The sequence below is a fragment of the Curcuma longa genome, chromosome 11 (assembly GCF_044706935.1).
Source record: "Curcuma longa cultivar G26 ecotype Majalengka, Jawa Barat chromosome 11, ITB_CL_G26_1.1, whole genome shotgun sequence".
Lineage (NCBI taxonomy): Eukaryota > Viridiplantae > Streptophyta > Magnoliopsida > Zingiberales > Zingiberaceae > Curcuma > Curcuma longa.
In genome coordinates this window covers 25595499-25611903 of record NC_133871.1, presented here as the reverse complement: position 1 = coordinate 25611903, position 16405 = coordinate 25595499, and the positions used below count along the sequence as shown (strand labels likewise).

At 40.6% G+C, this 16405-nt stretch overlaps 5 protein-coding genes and 2 long non-coding RNA genes across 7 annotated transcripts; 4 read left to right on the top strand and 3 right to left on the bottom strand.

The window, feature by feature from the left end:
* Positions 1–405: 405 nt before the first annotated feature.
* Positions 406–965, bottom strand: LOC141837917 (uncharacterized). Its single transcript, XM_074725280.1, has 3 exons — positions 753–965; positions 619–675; positions 406–533 (listed from the first exon to the last, which is right to left on the bottom strand). Exons 1-3 carry the CDS (start codon positions 922–924, stop codon positions 439–441), a joined length of 324 nt encoding a protein of 107 aa, XP_074581381.1. The 5' UTR covers positions 925–965; the 3' UTR covers positions 406–438.
* Positions 966–1594: 629 nt separating this feature from the next.
* Positions 1595–2858, bottom strand: LOC141837894 (uncharacterized). The gene is made up of 3 exons (XR_012602598.1): positions 2752–2858; positions 2035–2152; positions 1595–1615 (listed from the first exon to the last, which is right to left on the bottom strand). It is a non-coding gene; the product is annotated as an uncharacterized LOC141837894 (long non-coding RNA).
* A 562-nt stretch (positions 2859–3420) lies between these two features.
* On the top strand, positions 3421–4230 carry LOC141837434 (uncharacterized). The gene has a single exon (XM_074724839.1). It carries the CDS (start codon positions 3421–3423, stop codon positions 4228–4230), a length of 810 nt encoding a protein of 269 aa, XP_074580940.1.
* Positions 4229–4936, bottom strand: LOC141841733 (putative serine acetyltransferase 4; the record flags this gene model as incomplete). Its single annotated transcript, XM_074729924.1, is given in 3 exon segments — positions 4229–4578; positions 4581–4806; positions 4808–4936. Coding segments are annotated over 3 exon segments (705 nt in total), but the record flags the coding sequence as incomplete, so codon positions are not given.
* Positions 4937–5514: 578 nt separating this feature from the next.
* Positions 5515–6760, top strand: LOC141837916 (uncharacterized). Its single transcript, XR_012602600.1, has 3 exons — positions 5515–5605; positions 6203–6320; positions 6740–6760. It is a non-coding gene; the product is annotated as an uncharacterized LOC141837916 (long non-coding RNA).
* Positions 6761–7431: 671 nt separating this feature from the next.
* LOC141837836 (uncharacterized) lies at positions 7432–7958 on the top strand. The gene is made up of 3 exons (XM_074725208.1): positions 7432–7610; positions 7688–7744; positions 7830–7958. The coding sequence occupies exons 1-3, from the start codon at positions 7439–7441 to the stop codon at positions 7922–7924; spliced, it is 324 nt and encodes a 107-aa protein (XP_074581309.1). The 5' UTR covers positions 7432–7438; the 3' UTR covers positions 7925–7958.
* A 2247-nt stretch (positions 7959–10205) lies between these two features.
* On the top strand, positions 10206–14684 carry LOC141837678 (peptide methionine sulfoxide reductase A5). The gene is made up of 4 exons (XM_074725047.1): positions 10206–10572; positions 11878–11990; positions 13108–13252; positions 14263–14684. The coding sequence occupies exons 1-4, from the start codon at positions 10291–10293 to the stop codon at positions 14458–14460; spliced, it is 738 nt and encodes a 245-aa protein (XP_074581148.1). The 5' UTR covers positions 10206–10290; the 3' UTR covers positions 14461–14684.
* Positions 14685–16405: the final 1721 nt, after the last annotated feature.

Sequence of the window (16405 nt, the reverse complement as noted above, 5' to 3'; positions counted from 1 at the left end):
ACTTAGTCCTCAGATCATAAAAATGTTGCCCTCATGATACATAATGGGAAGTCTCAAACCATTCAACCAAGAAATTCTTAGAAACACATTTTTATAATCTTGCAAAGAGCAACTGTAATTGTAGTCCTACCTTAGATCGCTAATGAATCATTTATCCAACCAACCAAGAAATTTTTGGAAATATGGATTTATTTCTATTATGTTATCCAATCTGATTGCTTGTGATCACCAAATTGCAGTTCTCAAGTGTGCAACCAATTGTTTGTATTGGGTGGTGAGGAGGATAAATGCTAACACTTGGTATGGATAAAGATGAATAAATCTTGTAACAATAGAATTAGTCTGTTGATATTGTAAATCCATCAGGAAAACTATATAGAAACAACATATGAATAACATCCCAATTTGAGTTTCAGGCTATCAGATATAGAAAGTGGACTAACTACTCACTATTGCCACATTCCCACTGCTAGATTTTTCTCTTCTCTCCCAGCATTCCACTAGAGTGCGTGTCTTTCCCAGTTGCACAGCAACTACAAAAATGAACAGAACACCAGTGTTTGCTAACAAACTTAATCGACTATAGCTTGAGGCATGTAATGGTTTTAGTAATATTACCTCCTCTCACATATTTCACTGACTTTGTTTCACTGCTCGAGCATGACAACTCATCACCTGAAAGAAAGAAGCAACAGAAAGAATCAGCAGGGAAAATTATTGCTCTCCTTATTAACCAGGAGAAATAAACATACCATTGTCAATCTGAGACTGTAAAGGCTGCTCTAGTGATATTACTCTTTCAAAATCTTCAGCGATATCTCTGGTTTTGTCAGGTTCTTTTTTATCAGATTCTGAAGCAACTTGGCTCCCAGGACCACTAGAGGACAAGCTTGAATTAACATCTAGATCACTTCTCTGACTCATACTCACAGATGCTTTCTCTACCAGTTGGCCTTTGCTATTGCTGGCAGCAAATGTGACTCATACTCACAGATGCTTTCTCTGACTCATACTCACAGATGCTTTCTCTACCAGAGCATGACAACTCATCACCTGAAAGAAAGAAGCATCTACCAGTTGGCCTTTGCTATTGCTGGCAGCAAATGATGGCTTATGCTTATGAGTAGGTCTGTTCAATCTTGAACCGTGGGAAATTGTATCAGAGGTGGTGTTCACTACTCTGAAACTGTCCAGATCTTGGTTGTCTCTAGGTACAACAACAGGCATGGGCATTGGAGATTGTGTTCCTAAAGATGCTCGCACCAATGGGCGTCGCTTTGTATTTGACAAACTAATTGCTTTTGAAGTACTAGAAGTCAATCCAGTATGCTTCGGAGGCAAAGTTTGTGAGCTTCTATTTGTGGAAGTAAGAGAACCTCGAATAACTTTCACAGCTGTGGGTGTGGCAGCAATGCTGATGGATGCTTCTGTAGACATCCTATTCTTCTTCTGCAACTCTGCAACTCTTCTGTAGACATCCTAGAATCAATCTTTTGTGGATCAGTGTTGCTATCAGAGGAGGTTTTATTCCTAACTTTCACAGCAAAGAATTCGCCAAATGGATGGAATTCGATAGAAGTGCAATTTGATCTGTGCCCAGTAAGTGTCCGAACAACTACACTTTGACACCAACAGACAAATCAGAAAGGTTTAAATACAATCTGCAAAACGATGACCGATGTATTTGAAGTCAACCAGTGCTTATATGTAGCAAACAACTAGGATTTACATTGATAACCATTGATCTCATCACTTGGTCATCTAGTCATTAGAATCACACAATTCATGATTTGTATCATATCATACGTTATACTTCATTTTTGTCAATCAGAACAAGATAATTTTAAGTGAATTTCTGTCAATCAGAACAATGTTTGCTTGAAAATAAAAGGGAAATCATCTTCAGTTGGATTTAGTAGCATTGTGGTTTGAACTAACCCCAAGTTCTTTTTTCATTTTTCCTGTTAGTAAAATCAAATTTCAATGGAAGTAGACTCAAGATTGTTGCAGGTAAACTGGGTTAACATCACTAACTCTTTGCCTCTTCCAAATCCCAAAGCTTAATTATGCCATTTGATGATCCTCCGAGAACCAAGACCTCTGCTGAATCAAACGCCACTGACTCTACAGAACTCATATGACCTGATAAACTCTGCAGACAATCAAAGAGGTTTTTGAGTAAAAACTGTTCATATTAGAATGATCTGTTAGACAAAATGAAGGTAAAGCAATAGTCGCTTGTGTGTCCAGTTTTTCCTTTTACTTAGCATGCAGTGAAAAGGAGTGATAACAGTTTGAAGGCCTTATTTTAAACTAACATTACATGCAAACAGAACCAGATTGGCTAGTTTTTCCAATCCAGTCAGATTGAAGGCCAAGATCCAGAAAAGTCAAGAGTTAGTCAAATTACATAAAAACCAAGGTGAACCATACTAATGGACCGAGCTTAGTTTTCAAAAAATCACTTGTAATCAATCCAACTGAACCAGTATGACCAATGAAACTCAAGTCCTGGCTCCTTTTTCTGCAAAAAAAAAAAAAAAAAAAAAAGCCAGTGAACACATAGAGGCTTTTGAGTGGTAAGGGGGCCATGTCATGTGAAATCACCCTTATCAGTCAGAAACTCAGACATATAATAAAAAAGAGCCAGCTTGTGAAAGAGACTTAATTGAATATTCATTATTTTGGAGCTTGGAAGGAAGTAATATACTTATGAAAACATAGGAAGAAAAAGAAAAGGATGGTACTCACCGATACAGGATTTGGTCGACCAATTGCCCATAGATTAACTTTGCGATCTTCACCACCCGTAATAAAATTTCTGTTCGATTTCTTCCCAATCGACACGCACTTCACATCAGAAGAAGTATGCGCTACAAATTCCTCTAGTTAGCAAAGGTCAAGGAAAATCCAGAAGAAACAAATTATGGTTCACTATGCTTTTGAAGCCTCCTTTTTTTCTTAAGAAACAGTAAAGCCCGCATGATTAACGCACCAAAGTTGCTTTTTTTTCACCTTAGTTCTTCGACCGGATGCTTGCAACATGAACTTCGAAAGAAAATCAAATACTATCGCAACTTCCATGAAGCAAAAAATCTTAGGAACATGTCTCAAACAAACAGCACAAAACACATCATAATCAATCAATTTCAGTAATACATGTGAGAAATCCTAACTTCAAACCACAGATTCCAATCTGCGAACATTTATAGCATGCAGTTCATTTCTTTCCAGGGCCAATCCGCGTGAGCGCCATATATGAGTATAAAGAATCAACGGATGAAGATCATTGTTCCCGTTTACACGAAATTAATTTTGCTACTGTTCGGGGTTTCTATATATGTACACATATCTGCTTCCTATCTGATCGGAATCACATCACATCGCGCCCTTCTCTTCTCCTCTTTGCTCTTGGTCGCAATGTTGTGCGAGGTCATGGCCGCTCGCGTGCGGAAGTGCTCCCCTAACTTCACGTTCGTCGACGCCGCCCGATCGCTTGTTGTCGATGGCACCGACCTCCGTCACTACGTCGAGGTCGACGAGACCTGGATTCGTATACAGGACGAGGCGCGGAGCGATGCCGAGGAGGAGCCTCTCCTCCGCCAGTTCTACTGCGAGCTCGTGCTCGCCCACCCCACCCTCGAGTCCGCCCTCGCCGCACATCTCGCCGCCAAGCTCGCCGTCCCCGCCCTCCTCCCCCACGCGGCCGTCCACGATCTGCTCATCTCCGCCTTCTGCAGCGACGCCGAGATCCGCCGCGCCGTCCGGGCCGACCTCCGCGCGGCGGTCGACCGCGACCCGGCCTGCGCCAAGATGGTCCATTGCTTCCTCTACTACAAGGGTTTCCTCGCGCTGCAGACCCACCGCGCGGCGCACCGTCTCCTCTACAGAGGGTTTCCTCGCGCGGCAGCCCACCGCGCGGCGCACCGCTCCTCGGCAGGTCCGCCGCGCGGCGGCCCTCCTCCTGCAGAGCCGCTCCTCGGAGGTCTTCGCCGTCGACATCCACCCGGCCGCCAGGATCGGCGCCGGCGTGCTGCTGGACCACGCCACCGGGGTGGTCTTCGGCGAGACGGCCGTGGTGGGCGACGACGCCTCCATCCTGCACGGGGTCACGCTCGGTGTGGTCCATGGTTAACCCTGCCCTCTTCTCCAGCCGCACCGGGTTCACCCGAAGATCGTGGGTACGCCGTTGCCGCACCGGGTTCTCCTTCCGCCGATGCAGTCCGATGAGTACCCCATCGCCGATCTTCGGGTGCCGGTCGCCGCCCTCCTTCCCGGTTCCTCCGAGCGTGACCCCGTGCAGGATGGAGGCGTCGTCGCCCACCACGGCCGTCTCGCCGAAGACCACCCCGGTGGCGTGGTCCAGCAGCACGCCGGCGCCGATCCTGGCGGCCGGGTGGATGTCGACGGCGAAGACCTCCGAGGAGCGGCTCTGCAGGAGGAGCGCCGCCGCGCGGCGGCCCTCTGCCCAGAGACGGTGCGCCGCGCGGTGGGTCTGCAGCGCGAGGAAACCCTTGTAGTAGAGGAAGCAATGGACCATCTTGGCGCAGGCCGGGTCGCGGTCGACCGCCGCGCGAGGTCGGCCCGGACGGCGCGGCGGATCTCGGCGTCGCTGCAGAAGGCGGAGATGAGCAGATCGTGGACGGCCGCGTGGGGGAGGAGGGCGGGGACGGCGAGCTTGGCGGCGAGATGTGCGGCGAGGGCGGACTCGAGGGTGGGGTGGGCGAGCACGAGCTCGCAGTAGAACTGGCGGAGGAGAGGCTCCTCCTCGGCATCGCTCCGCGCCTCGTCCTGTATACGAATCGACGTAGGTCTCGTCGACCTCGACGTAGTGACGGAGGTCGGTGCCATCGACAACAAGCGATCGGGCGGCGTCGACGAACGTGAAGTTAGGGGAGCACTTCCGCACGCGAGCGGCCATGACCTCGCACAACATTGCGACCAAGAGCAAAGAGGAGAAGAGAAGGGCGCGATGTGATGTGATTCCGATCAGATAGGAAGCAGATATGTGTACATATATAGAAACCCCGAACAGTAGCAAAATTAATTTCGTGTAAACGGGAACAATGATCTTCATCCGTTGATTCTTTATACTCATATATGGCGCTCACGCGGATTGGCCCTGGAAAGAAATGAACTGCATGCTATAAATGTTCGCAGATTGGAATCTGTGGTTTGAAGTTAGGATTTCTCACATGTATTACTGAAATTGATTGATTATGATGTGTTTTGTGCTGTTTGTTTGAGACATGTTCCTAAGATTTTTTGCTTCATGGAAGTTGCGATAGTATTTGATTTTCTTTCGAAGTTCATGTTGCAAGCATCCGGTCGAAGAACTAAGGTGAAAAAAAAGCAACTTTGGTGCGTTAATCATGCGGGCTTTACTGTTTCTTAAGAAAAAAAGGAGGCTTCAAAAGCATAGTGAACCATAATTTGTTTCTTCTGGATTTTCCTTGACCTTTGCTAACTAGAGGAATTTGTAGCGCATACTTCTTCTGATGTGAAGTGCGTGTCGATTGGGAAGAAATCGAACAGAAATTTTATTACGGGTGGTGAAGATCGCAAAGTTAATCTATGGGCAATTGGTCGACCAAATCCTGTATCGGTGAGTACCATCCTTTTCTTTTTCTTCCTATGTTTTCATAAGTATATTACTTCCTTCCAAGCTCCAAAATAATGAATATTCAATTAAGTCTCTTTCACAAGCTGGCTCTTTTTTATTATATGTCTGAGTTTCTGACTGATAAGGGTGATTTCACATGACATGGCCCCCTTACCACTCAAAAGCCTCTATGTGTTCACTGGCTTTTTTTTTTTTTTTTTTTTTTGCAGAAAAAAGGAGCCAGGACTTGAGTTTCATTGGTCATACTGGTTCAGTTGGATTGATTACAAGTGATTTTTTGAAAACTAAGTTCGGTCCATTAGTATGGTTCACCTTGGTTTTTATGTAATTTGACTAACTCTTGACTTTTCTGGATCTTGGCCTTCAATCTGACTGGATTGGAAAACTAGCCAATCTGGTTCTGTTTGCATGTAATGTTAGTTTAAAATAAGGCCTTCAAACTGTTATCACTCCTTTTCACTGCATGCTAAGTAAAAGGAAAAACTGGACACAAGCGACTATTGCTTTACCTTCATTTTGTCTAACAGATCATTCTAATATGAACAGTTTTTACTCAAAAACCTCTTTGATTGTCTGCAGAGTTTATCAGGTCATATGAGTTCTGTAGAGTCAGTGGCGTTTGATTCAGCAGAGGTCTTGGTTCTCGGAGGATCATCAAATGGCATAATTAAGCTTTGGGATTTGGAAGAGGCAAAGAGTAAGTGATGTTAACCCAGTTTACCTGCAACAATCTTGAGTCTACTTCCATTGAAATTTGATTTTACTAACAGGAAAAATGAAAAAAGAACTTGGGGTTAGTTCAAACCACAATGCTACTAAATCCAACTGAAGATGATTTCCCTTTTATTTTCAAGCAAACATTGTTCTGATTGACAGAAATTCACTTAAAATTATCTTGTTCTGATTGACAAAAATGAAGTATAACGTATGATATGATACAAATCATGAATTGTGTGATTCTAATGACTAGATGACCAAGTGATGAGATCAATGGTTATCAATGTAAATCCTAGTTGTTTGCTACATATAAGCACTGGTTGACTTCACATACATCGGTCATCGTTTTGCAGATTGTATTTAAACCTTTCTGATTTGTCTGTTGGTGTCAAAGTGTAGTTGTTCGGACACTTACTGGGCACAGATCAAATTGCACTTCTATCGAATTCCATCCATTTGGCGAATTCTTTGCTGTGAAAGTTAGGAATAAAACCTCCTCTGATAGCAACACTGATCCACAAAAGATTGATTCTAGGATGTCTACAGAAGAGTTGCAGAGTTGCAGAGTTGCAGAAGAATAGGATGTCTACAGAAGCATCCATCAGCATTGCTGCCACACCCACAACTGTGAAAGTTATTCGAGGTTCTCTTACTTCCACAAATAGAAGCTCACAAACTTTGCCTCCGAAGCATACTGGATTGACTTCTAGTACTTCAAAAGCAATTAGTTTGTCAAATACAAAGCGACGCCCATTGGTGCGAGCATCTTTAGGAACACAATCTCCAATGCCCATGCCTGTTGTTGTACCTAGAGACAACCAAGATCTGGACAGTTTCAGAGTAGTGAACACCACCTCTGATACAATTTCCCACGGTTCAAGATTGAACAGACCTACTCATAAGCATAAGCCATCATTTGCTGCCAGCAATAGCAAAGGCCAACTGGTAGATGCTTCTTTCTTTCAGGTGATGAGTTGTCATGCTCTGGTAGAGAAAGCATCTGTGAGTATGAGTCAGAGAAAGCATCTGTGAGTATGAGTCACATTTGCTGCCAGCAATAGCAAAGGCCAACTGGCCGTAGAGAAAGCATCTGTGAGTATGAGTCAGAGAAGTGATCTAGATGTTAATTCAAGCTTGTCCTCTAGTGGTCCTGGGAGCCAAGTTGCTTCAGAATCTGATAAAAAAGAACCTGACAAAACCAGAGATATCGCTGAAGATTTTGAAAGAGTAATATCACTAGAGCAGCCTTTACAGTCTCAGATTGACAATGGTATGTTTATTTCTCCTGGTTAATAAGGAGAGCAATAATTTTCCCTGCTGATTCTTTCTGTTGCTTCTTTCTTTCAGGTGATGAGTTGTCATGCTCGAGCAGTGAAACAAAGTCAGTGAAATATGTGAGAGGAGGTAATATTACTAAAACCATTACATGCCTCAAGCTATAGTTGATTAAGTTTGTTAGCAAACACTGGTGTTCTGTTCATTTTTGTAGTTGCTGTGCAACTGGGAAAGACACGCACTCTAGTGGAATGCTGGGAGAGAAGAGAAAAATCTAGCAGTGGGAATGTGGCAATAGTGAGTAGTTAGTCCACTTTCTATATCTGACAACCTGTAACTCAAATTGGGATGTTATTCATATGTTGTTTCTATATAGTTTTCCTGATGGATTTACAATATCAACAGACTAATTCTATTGTTACAAGATTTATTCATCTTTATCCATACCAAGTGTTACCATTTATCCTCCTCACCACCCAATACAAACAATTGGTCGCACACTTGAGAACTGCAATTTGGTGATCACAAGCAATCAGATTGGATAACATAATAGAAATAAATCCATATTTCCAAAAATTTCTTGGTTGGTTGGATAAATGATTCAAGCGATCTAGGGTAGGACTACAATTACAGTTGCTCTTTGCAAGATTATAAAAACATGTTTCTAAGGATTTCTTGGTTGAATGGTTTGAGACTTCCCATTATGTATCATTAGGGCAACATTTTGTATGATCTGAGGACTAAGTTCCTCTTTCTTTCATTGCAAGCTCAAACTTAATTGAATTGATTACCCCTTTAAGTTGCTTTACATCCATCAAATGTATGCTTGTTTTCATACAACTTCTTGTTTAAGTTGCTTTACATCCATCAAATGTATGCTTGTTTTCATACAACTTCTTGTGGGACCATATTGCTTTCACCAAATCTAGTTTCATATTCAATGTCTCAGTTTCACGTAAAACAAGTAGGAGGAATTATTCTGCTTTTTCTTGCATTTTGTCTTTTAAATTATGTTATATAAATCAAATAGAAAACAAACTTGGATCCAAAATGTTTACTTTTGGTAATCTGAGTTACTTTCTGTGGTTCATCTTTATATATTGCCTTTTTCTTTTCTGGAAAGCTTGCTACCTTTCAGGGGTTTTATTTTTTATTTTTTATTTTTTTCTTTACTGATCCAGATTTGCCCCATTTGGCCATGTCCTATTCATGTACTATCTGGAGACTTTTTTTTTTTTTTTGTTGTAAAAATGATATCTGGAGATTTTTTTTTGGAAAAATGATATCTGGAGACTTTATTATAATTCCCACTAAGTACATGTCAATTTTACATTTGACTAGATGATGGCGTCCATGCGCGACTCTCAATCCACCATCCATCACACGATCACGAGTCAGATTTGACCATCTAAATGTGGGAATGCATAGTATTCCGCTCGCTCGACCCCGTCGCTTCTGGCCGCCCTCGCCTCGCCGTCCGATCACTGCCGTCTGCCGACCTCCGGACCAGGCCCGATCGACGCGCCGGCGAGTCGCGCATCGGCCGGCGTCGGATTTCGGTCGGATTGTAGCCGGAATCCGATGCAATTTGGTCGGAACGCAATCGGCAGTGGCACGTGGCGTTTCCGGCTAAATCACGATCGGATTCCGACCAAATCACGGTCGGAGATTGGCCAAGGAAGGACCACCATCACATGCCGGTCCTTCCCCGATCGGTCTCCAACCGCGATTTGGCTGGAAACGCCACGTGCCACTGTCGGCCGCATTCCAGCCAAATTGCGCCGGATTCCGACAACAATTCGGTTGGAATCCGACACCGGCTGACGAGCCGGCGAATGGTGCGTCGATCGGGCTCGGTCCGACAGTTGACGGTGATCGGACGGCACGACGAGGACGGCGGGAAGCGATGAGGGTCAGGTGTGTCACGCCCAGGGTCGTGCAGCATGGGTCGAGCAAAATATCAATTCTCACTATATTTATATATTAAATATTATGACAAAAAAATGATAAGACGATTAAAAAAAGAGGTAAATCATGAGGCATGAAACTATTATTATATTAAATATAGTCTTAGCTGGGCAAAAATGAAAACGTCCTAAATTAAATCAACAAAAAAGGTTTTTTGGTTTAAAAATAAAAAATAAAAAAAGTGCCCTATTATATATTTTATTTCTAGAAATAGAATATCGATTTGATAAGTTATTTCTTATAAATATTATTATTTTCTTGTAGAGTTACTTACTAATTTCTATATATTTACTATTATAATTTTAATTAATATTTAAAAAAATTTTAATTTATATTGATAAAGAATATTTTAATATAATAATATTTATAATTTATAATTTAGGGTTAAAGTTTTAAAATTTAAGATTTAACTACGACTATAAAATAGTTTTTAACGTGTACAAACTATTTGATAATTATTTTTAATATTAAAAATTAATTATTTTATATTATAGATATTATGGCCACAAATATTATAATAATATTAAAATAATTTTAATTAAATTTAAATAATTTTATTTTTCTCCCGTCGAATATATAATTCCACACCTGAAGCGATCAAACCAAAATGGTTCAAGGAGGATAGAGAAGTGGCTCGCAGGTCCACGGGTTCCATCTCGCCAACGGCCGATCGATTAGCGAACCAAATCGAATTGGTGGAGATCGCCATGGCAGATCTCCGCTTCCTGCTGTGCGTTCTGTTTCTCTTCGCCGTTTCCACGGCCGACCGGGCCGCGGCGGCGCGGTTCCCCGGTCGGATCACGCAGCCGCCACCGTCGACGAACCAGGAGACGCTGCGGACTGCTGTGTTTGCTCTCGGGAGCTTCTGGCGATCCGAGGCGGCCTTCGGCTGTCTTCCTGGCGTCGTCCGTACTTCCGTCGGCTACGCCGGTGGATCCAAGACTAACCCCGAGTACCGCAATTTGGGAGACCATGCCGAGTGCGTCCGCGTGAGTCTTCTTTTCTAATTTGTGCTCTGCGCTGAATCTTGTGCTTTGTTGCTTCCTTTAGGCTGGTAATTGGGGATTGAGATTGATCTGTTTGACTGTTTTCCCTTTTCTGCTTCTATTTGTTATGTTAGACATCTAGGGCTTTTTGTTGGGCGATATGTCGTATATGTCACTTGGAAAATTACCTAACCGAAAAATCTAATTAGGATTCTAAGAGGTGCATTCGTCTTTACGCCGAGTTTTTGATGGACTTGGTCGAATAGATTGCCGTAAGATATAATTGCTTTACTCCTTCCCTATTTTGGTCCGCTGAAGTGCTTGTTGAAAGACTCTTTCAAGACTATTCGGAGCAGCAAAAACATATTATATAATCCTTAAACGATTTTATGTACTCTTGAATGATTTTAGATGATAAAAGCAATGGATCAGGTCTACCTTTACAGGAAGAAAGTGTTTTCAAGTAAACCAATTAAATTCAAATTTAGAATTTTTAAAAAAGGTTTAAAATCATTAAATAACCATGTTTAATGTTTTATAATATACTGGAAGATATGAGAAGTTTTTCTTATAGTTTCTCCTACGAAGTTATATAAGTGTAATGTCCCTTGATTTTATATCTGTTCCATGTTGTTCGAAGTTTGTTCATTTTAAGTGATTAAATGGTCTTTACCACAGGGGAAAATGATTTCAAAGTTGTTTTATACTGAAACCAATTTCACTTTTTAACATCTAGAGATATCATTTTTTGTTGGCAAGTTCTCATCCATTGATTCTTGTTCCTACTGAAATAAATTTCTATATAATAATACAACAACAGTTGCAATCATTTATCTTGATTAATAATTTTGAACCAATTTCTTATTGCAAATTCTCTAGTTGTTAACATATATGGTTTGTAAGGAAAATCGTTTTCTTAGAAATGCTTGTAGTCGACTACTATTAAGTAAGAGCTATATGTACAACTGAAAATAAGATTCAAATATACATTTCTAATTGATTGTGAAATGTAATTTTTGGTCGCATGCTTTCAAGTGAGCCTCAGCATGTTTTGTGAAGTAGTGAAACTGGATTTCAAGTTTCTGTGCCTGTGTTTTGTGGCTCGTCTACTTGCTCATTTTTCTGTAGTGTCAAATTTAGAAAGATCTGACACTGATAGTTGCTAAACCATTCTGTAATGGATGTCCTCAGCAAATAACAAATAATAGTTATAAAATTATACAAATACAATTTATGAGTTTATGGATACATGGATTCTTGTGCGTATGGATCTCTTTACTAATGATTTATTTGTTTCATTTTATGAAGATTGAGTACAACCCCAAGTTGATTCAATTCAAGCAGCTCCTTGACGTCTTTTGGGCTAGCCATGATTCTAGGCAAGTTTTTGGACAAGGACCCGATGTCGGTAACCAGTACAGGTAATATCATTTTCTAATCATTCTGCTCTCATTTTAAGGCAGTTAAGATATGCTAGGGATATATAAAGAATTAACTGTTTTGTCGGAGCTTATCCAAGGAAAAAAATGCATAACTGTAAATATGAAAAGTTGTATAGTATGTTTTTTGTTTTGGTCCTATTTATACCAAAATATACCCATGTGTAGTCTGTTGGTGGTACACAATTCAATCACAAAGAAGACAAAGAAGAATTCATGAAATGAAGCTAATTGAGTATACGCGGCAAACAAGCATTAACATAAATATTCTTTAGGTATTTCAATATTCTTGACACGGACAAGAATCTATAAACAAAAGAAATTAGCAATATATACAGAACAAAAACTCCTTTTTATTTGCAAATAAGAAAACAATTTTGTTCTTCAGACTTGCTCAATATTACACATCCAGAAAGACAGTTGAAGCTGGAATCACTGTGGGCTTTCTGCCGTTTTTGTTCATACTGTGAAAAGTTAATACTTGGTCATTTTCCTCCATAAATTTCTTATTGTAAATTTCCTTAATGCAAAAAATGAATAAATAAATAAAATCCTATTTTACTACTTCTGGGGCACTAAATTTAATACTGGTCTGCTTATCTGTTGCTTTATTAAAGTAATATTAGTTATTATTTGCAGTGTACATTGAAACAAACTTTACACAAAAATATTTTCTTTGAAGTATGACTGCCTTAGTCCTCTTGGTGAAGTTAACTTCTCTGGTGTAAAAGCATATTTAGCAATCAAAATATTGCTGTGATCTATAAGATAAGATCATTAATGTCTGGGGGATGATAGTTTATATAGTCGAGAAAACTAAGTCAATATTTTTGTAATTTACACTTTCCAATGACATACACACAAAACTGTATTTTCTCATTCTGATTATGCTATTAACATGTTGAGCTCTGTGAGCTAATGTGTGAATAAGCCTTGTGATAGTCTGATTACCTTTTTCACTGGGCTATGTCGTATACTTGTTATGCTGAATAGAGACCAAATTGTGAGAATATACATGTGATGCTGCTCATAACAGTGATTCTCTTGTTGTTACCTGTGTGAACTTTGCAAATTCTAAAAGTGATTTGGCACTCTACAGATCGATTATCTTTACAAATGGAACACAAGAGAGTAGGATAGCTGCTTTGAGTAAAGAGAGGGAACAGGCCAAGAGTAGGAGCAGTGTCGTGACCACAGAAATCCAGGAACTGGGAGTATTTTATCCTGCAGAAGCTGAACATCAGGTTTTTTATTCCACCAGTGTTTTATTCTGATGTATCATTAATATTTCTTTTCCTCCATGTGTTTGTCTGGTTCATTGCATTTAAAGTTTGTATATTTATAATGTTGCTTTATATGAAAATATTAGATAATCATTCAAGTATTCCTAAAACAAAAAATAAGAAAGAGCTCAAAGCTCAGATTGATCAGTATGGTCAAACAAGAGGAACTTCTGTCAAAGGTATAATAACAGGGAATATCTACCAGTCTTTTGTCTAATAGTTTCTCCACACCTTGCTCTAAGTTACGCTCAGCCTATCTATTGCAACTAACTTGAATATCAGAGATGGTATAACAAAAGTTTTCAAAACACCCCAAGGTTACATAGATGACTCTAAGCTGAAATCAACTGGAGAAAATTAAAAAGCAGGCACTCAGTATATGACAAAAATCATTAGTAATTAGTGTGACAGAAAGTTAAAACTAAAGGCAAGTGTTGTAAGTGGGTAAGAAGTATGGTAAGCTTCTGTTATGAACTGCAGATGATGAGATTGAATGCCCCACAAGGGTTTGTTGTGGGAGTGATGATTTGTAGCAGTCCTAGCTAAGTTAGTGAGTGTTTATAGATGAGCATTACACGATACCAGAACTTGAAATCTTAACCAATTAAGGAAAAAGATTCTCATTTAATGATGGTTGAAGTAGGTTAACCAAGTCAGAATATAATTGATCAGTTCCCATATTGTTTTATTCCATTGTTATAGACGAATTGGCTCATTTCATGTCATTTTATTTCATTTTCCTACAAGGATGGAAAGTGAGAGATAAATGAAGATGGTAACAGGATAAAAGAGAAATTACAGAGTGATCCTCTCATGTTGTTTTCCTTACAGTTTTTCTCATGATTTCCTTGTGTTTCGTAAGAAGAAAATTCATCATTTCGTCGTAGTTTTTTTTTTTTCAAAATTTGTAAATCCAATATAAATGCTTGCTCCATGATACAATGCTCACTAAGTTCTTCCACTTGATGCAGAAATTTGAGCTGAAGCGGAAATGGTTTCTACTGCAGTTGATCGGTAATTTGTCGAACGACGAACTCTTAACCTCCAACTTGGCTGCCAAGTTGAATGGTTATGCTGCGGAGCTTTGCCCTTCAAATATCCAAAGCAGGATTAGTGCCAAGATCGACGAGATAGTAAAAGCTCATTGGCCTCTCCTGCGAGATATATAGCGTCATTGTCATCCAGAAGGATGTCTGGAGGATCTAAAAGTCCTCAGATCATCCTGGTTCGCTCCCTCATCTTTTTTTTCCCCAGTTCCTTTGCCATTTTGAATTTTGTAGAGCTTTATGAACCTGAAGTAGCTCTGCTTCATTCTATACAGCGTGTAATCTTTTCTTGAGTATCCACTGTGCAAGACGAGTGATGTAATATATAGAGCAGTATCTGCACCTCACTTTTCTGACCACCTTCACTACAGTGGTATTTTGTCGAACACTTGCTCTACGCTATCGCGCGGTTCCTTCGCCGGTGGAGCTATGCGAGTCCTCCGTCCCTTGCCCGATGGGCATCGGCCGCGTAACCTCCTCGGCGCCGCCCATGCAGCTAGCAGCGCTCCTGGAGCAACTCCAGCTGCGTGGTACTCGGCCGCGGCGGTGCACCGTCCACCGGGGACCGAGCAACCTACTTCCAACTGAACCAGTATGACCAATGAAACTCAAGTCCTGGCTCCTTGAACATCGAAAGGGTTTGCTTGGAGGTAAGTTATTTATTTAGTTGTCAAAAAATTAACTTGTAATCAATCCAACTGAACCAGTATGACCAGTGAAACTCAAGGCCTGGCTCCTTAAACATTGAAAGAGTTTGCTTAGAGATAAGTTATTTATTTGGATTCATGCCAGTGAACACATAGAGGCTTTTGAGCGGTAAGAGGCCCATGTCATGTGAAATCACCCTTGTCAATAAGAAACTCAGACATATAATAAAAAAGAGCCAGCTTGTGAAAGAGACTTAATTGAATATTCATTATTTTGGAGCTTGGACTAGCGAAAATTCGATCGCTAATCGATGTTTTTTTTTGTAGTGTTGGAATCTGTGGTTTGAAGTTAGGATTTCTCACATGTATTACTTAAATTGATTGATTATGATGTGTTTTGTGCTATTTGTTTGAGACATGTTCCTAATCGGATTTAGCGACCGATTAGCGATCGAAAATTCGATCGCTAATCGATGTTTTTTTTGTAGTGGGAGGATTTGAACCACAGTACTCCGACGATAATGGACATCACGAAGATCTGAATCACATGCAGCTTAGAGAGAACCTCGTGCCTTCTTTCCTTCAAGCTCCTGTGTAGTAGAATTTCGAATTGTTCCCACCAACTGGTGCACCATTCCTACTTCATCTTCCTCGTCATCGACTCGTCCCTACAAAAATAACCTTAAATAGCGACGGAATTAGCGATCGAAATTTAATCAGTCGCTAATTTAACGATCGATATTTAAGATCGGTCTTGATTACCGATCGATTTAATTTCAGTCGTTAAATTGCGATCGAAATAACAAATCCGTCGGTAATTTAATGACCAGAATTAAATTTGGTCGTTAAATTAACGATCGAAAATAAATTGGTCGTTAATTTTAGAGCATATCAAATCATCATGCAGGTGTATCTGCAAACGAAGAGACATTGGAAGAGAAAGCAGCCACTAAACAAGCGCTAGTGGCAGCTTACAGAGAGCACTTGCATCCTTTGGTGAGTGAGGAACTCACGACCCTGAGCAAACAATTCAAGGAGCAGGGCATTGACCACTACAAAAAAAACATCGATTAGCGACCGAATTTTCGGTCGCTAAATCCGATTAGCGATCGAATTTTCGATCGCTAAATCCGATTAGCGATCGAATTTTCGGTCGCTAAATCCGATTAGCGACCGATTCAAAAAATCGTAAAAAAATTTGTCGTAATTGGATTTAGCGATCGAATTCCAATTCGATCGCTAATTAGCGGCGGAATCCCAATTCGGTCGCTAATTTTAGCAACGGAATTTGAATTCGGTCGCTAAAATTAGCGACCGAATTAAGATTCCGTCGCTAATTAGCGACCGAATTGGAATTCGATCGCTAAATCCAATTACGACGAAATTTTTTTATGATTTTTTGAATCGGTCGCTAATCATAT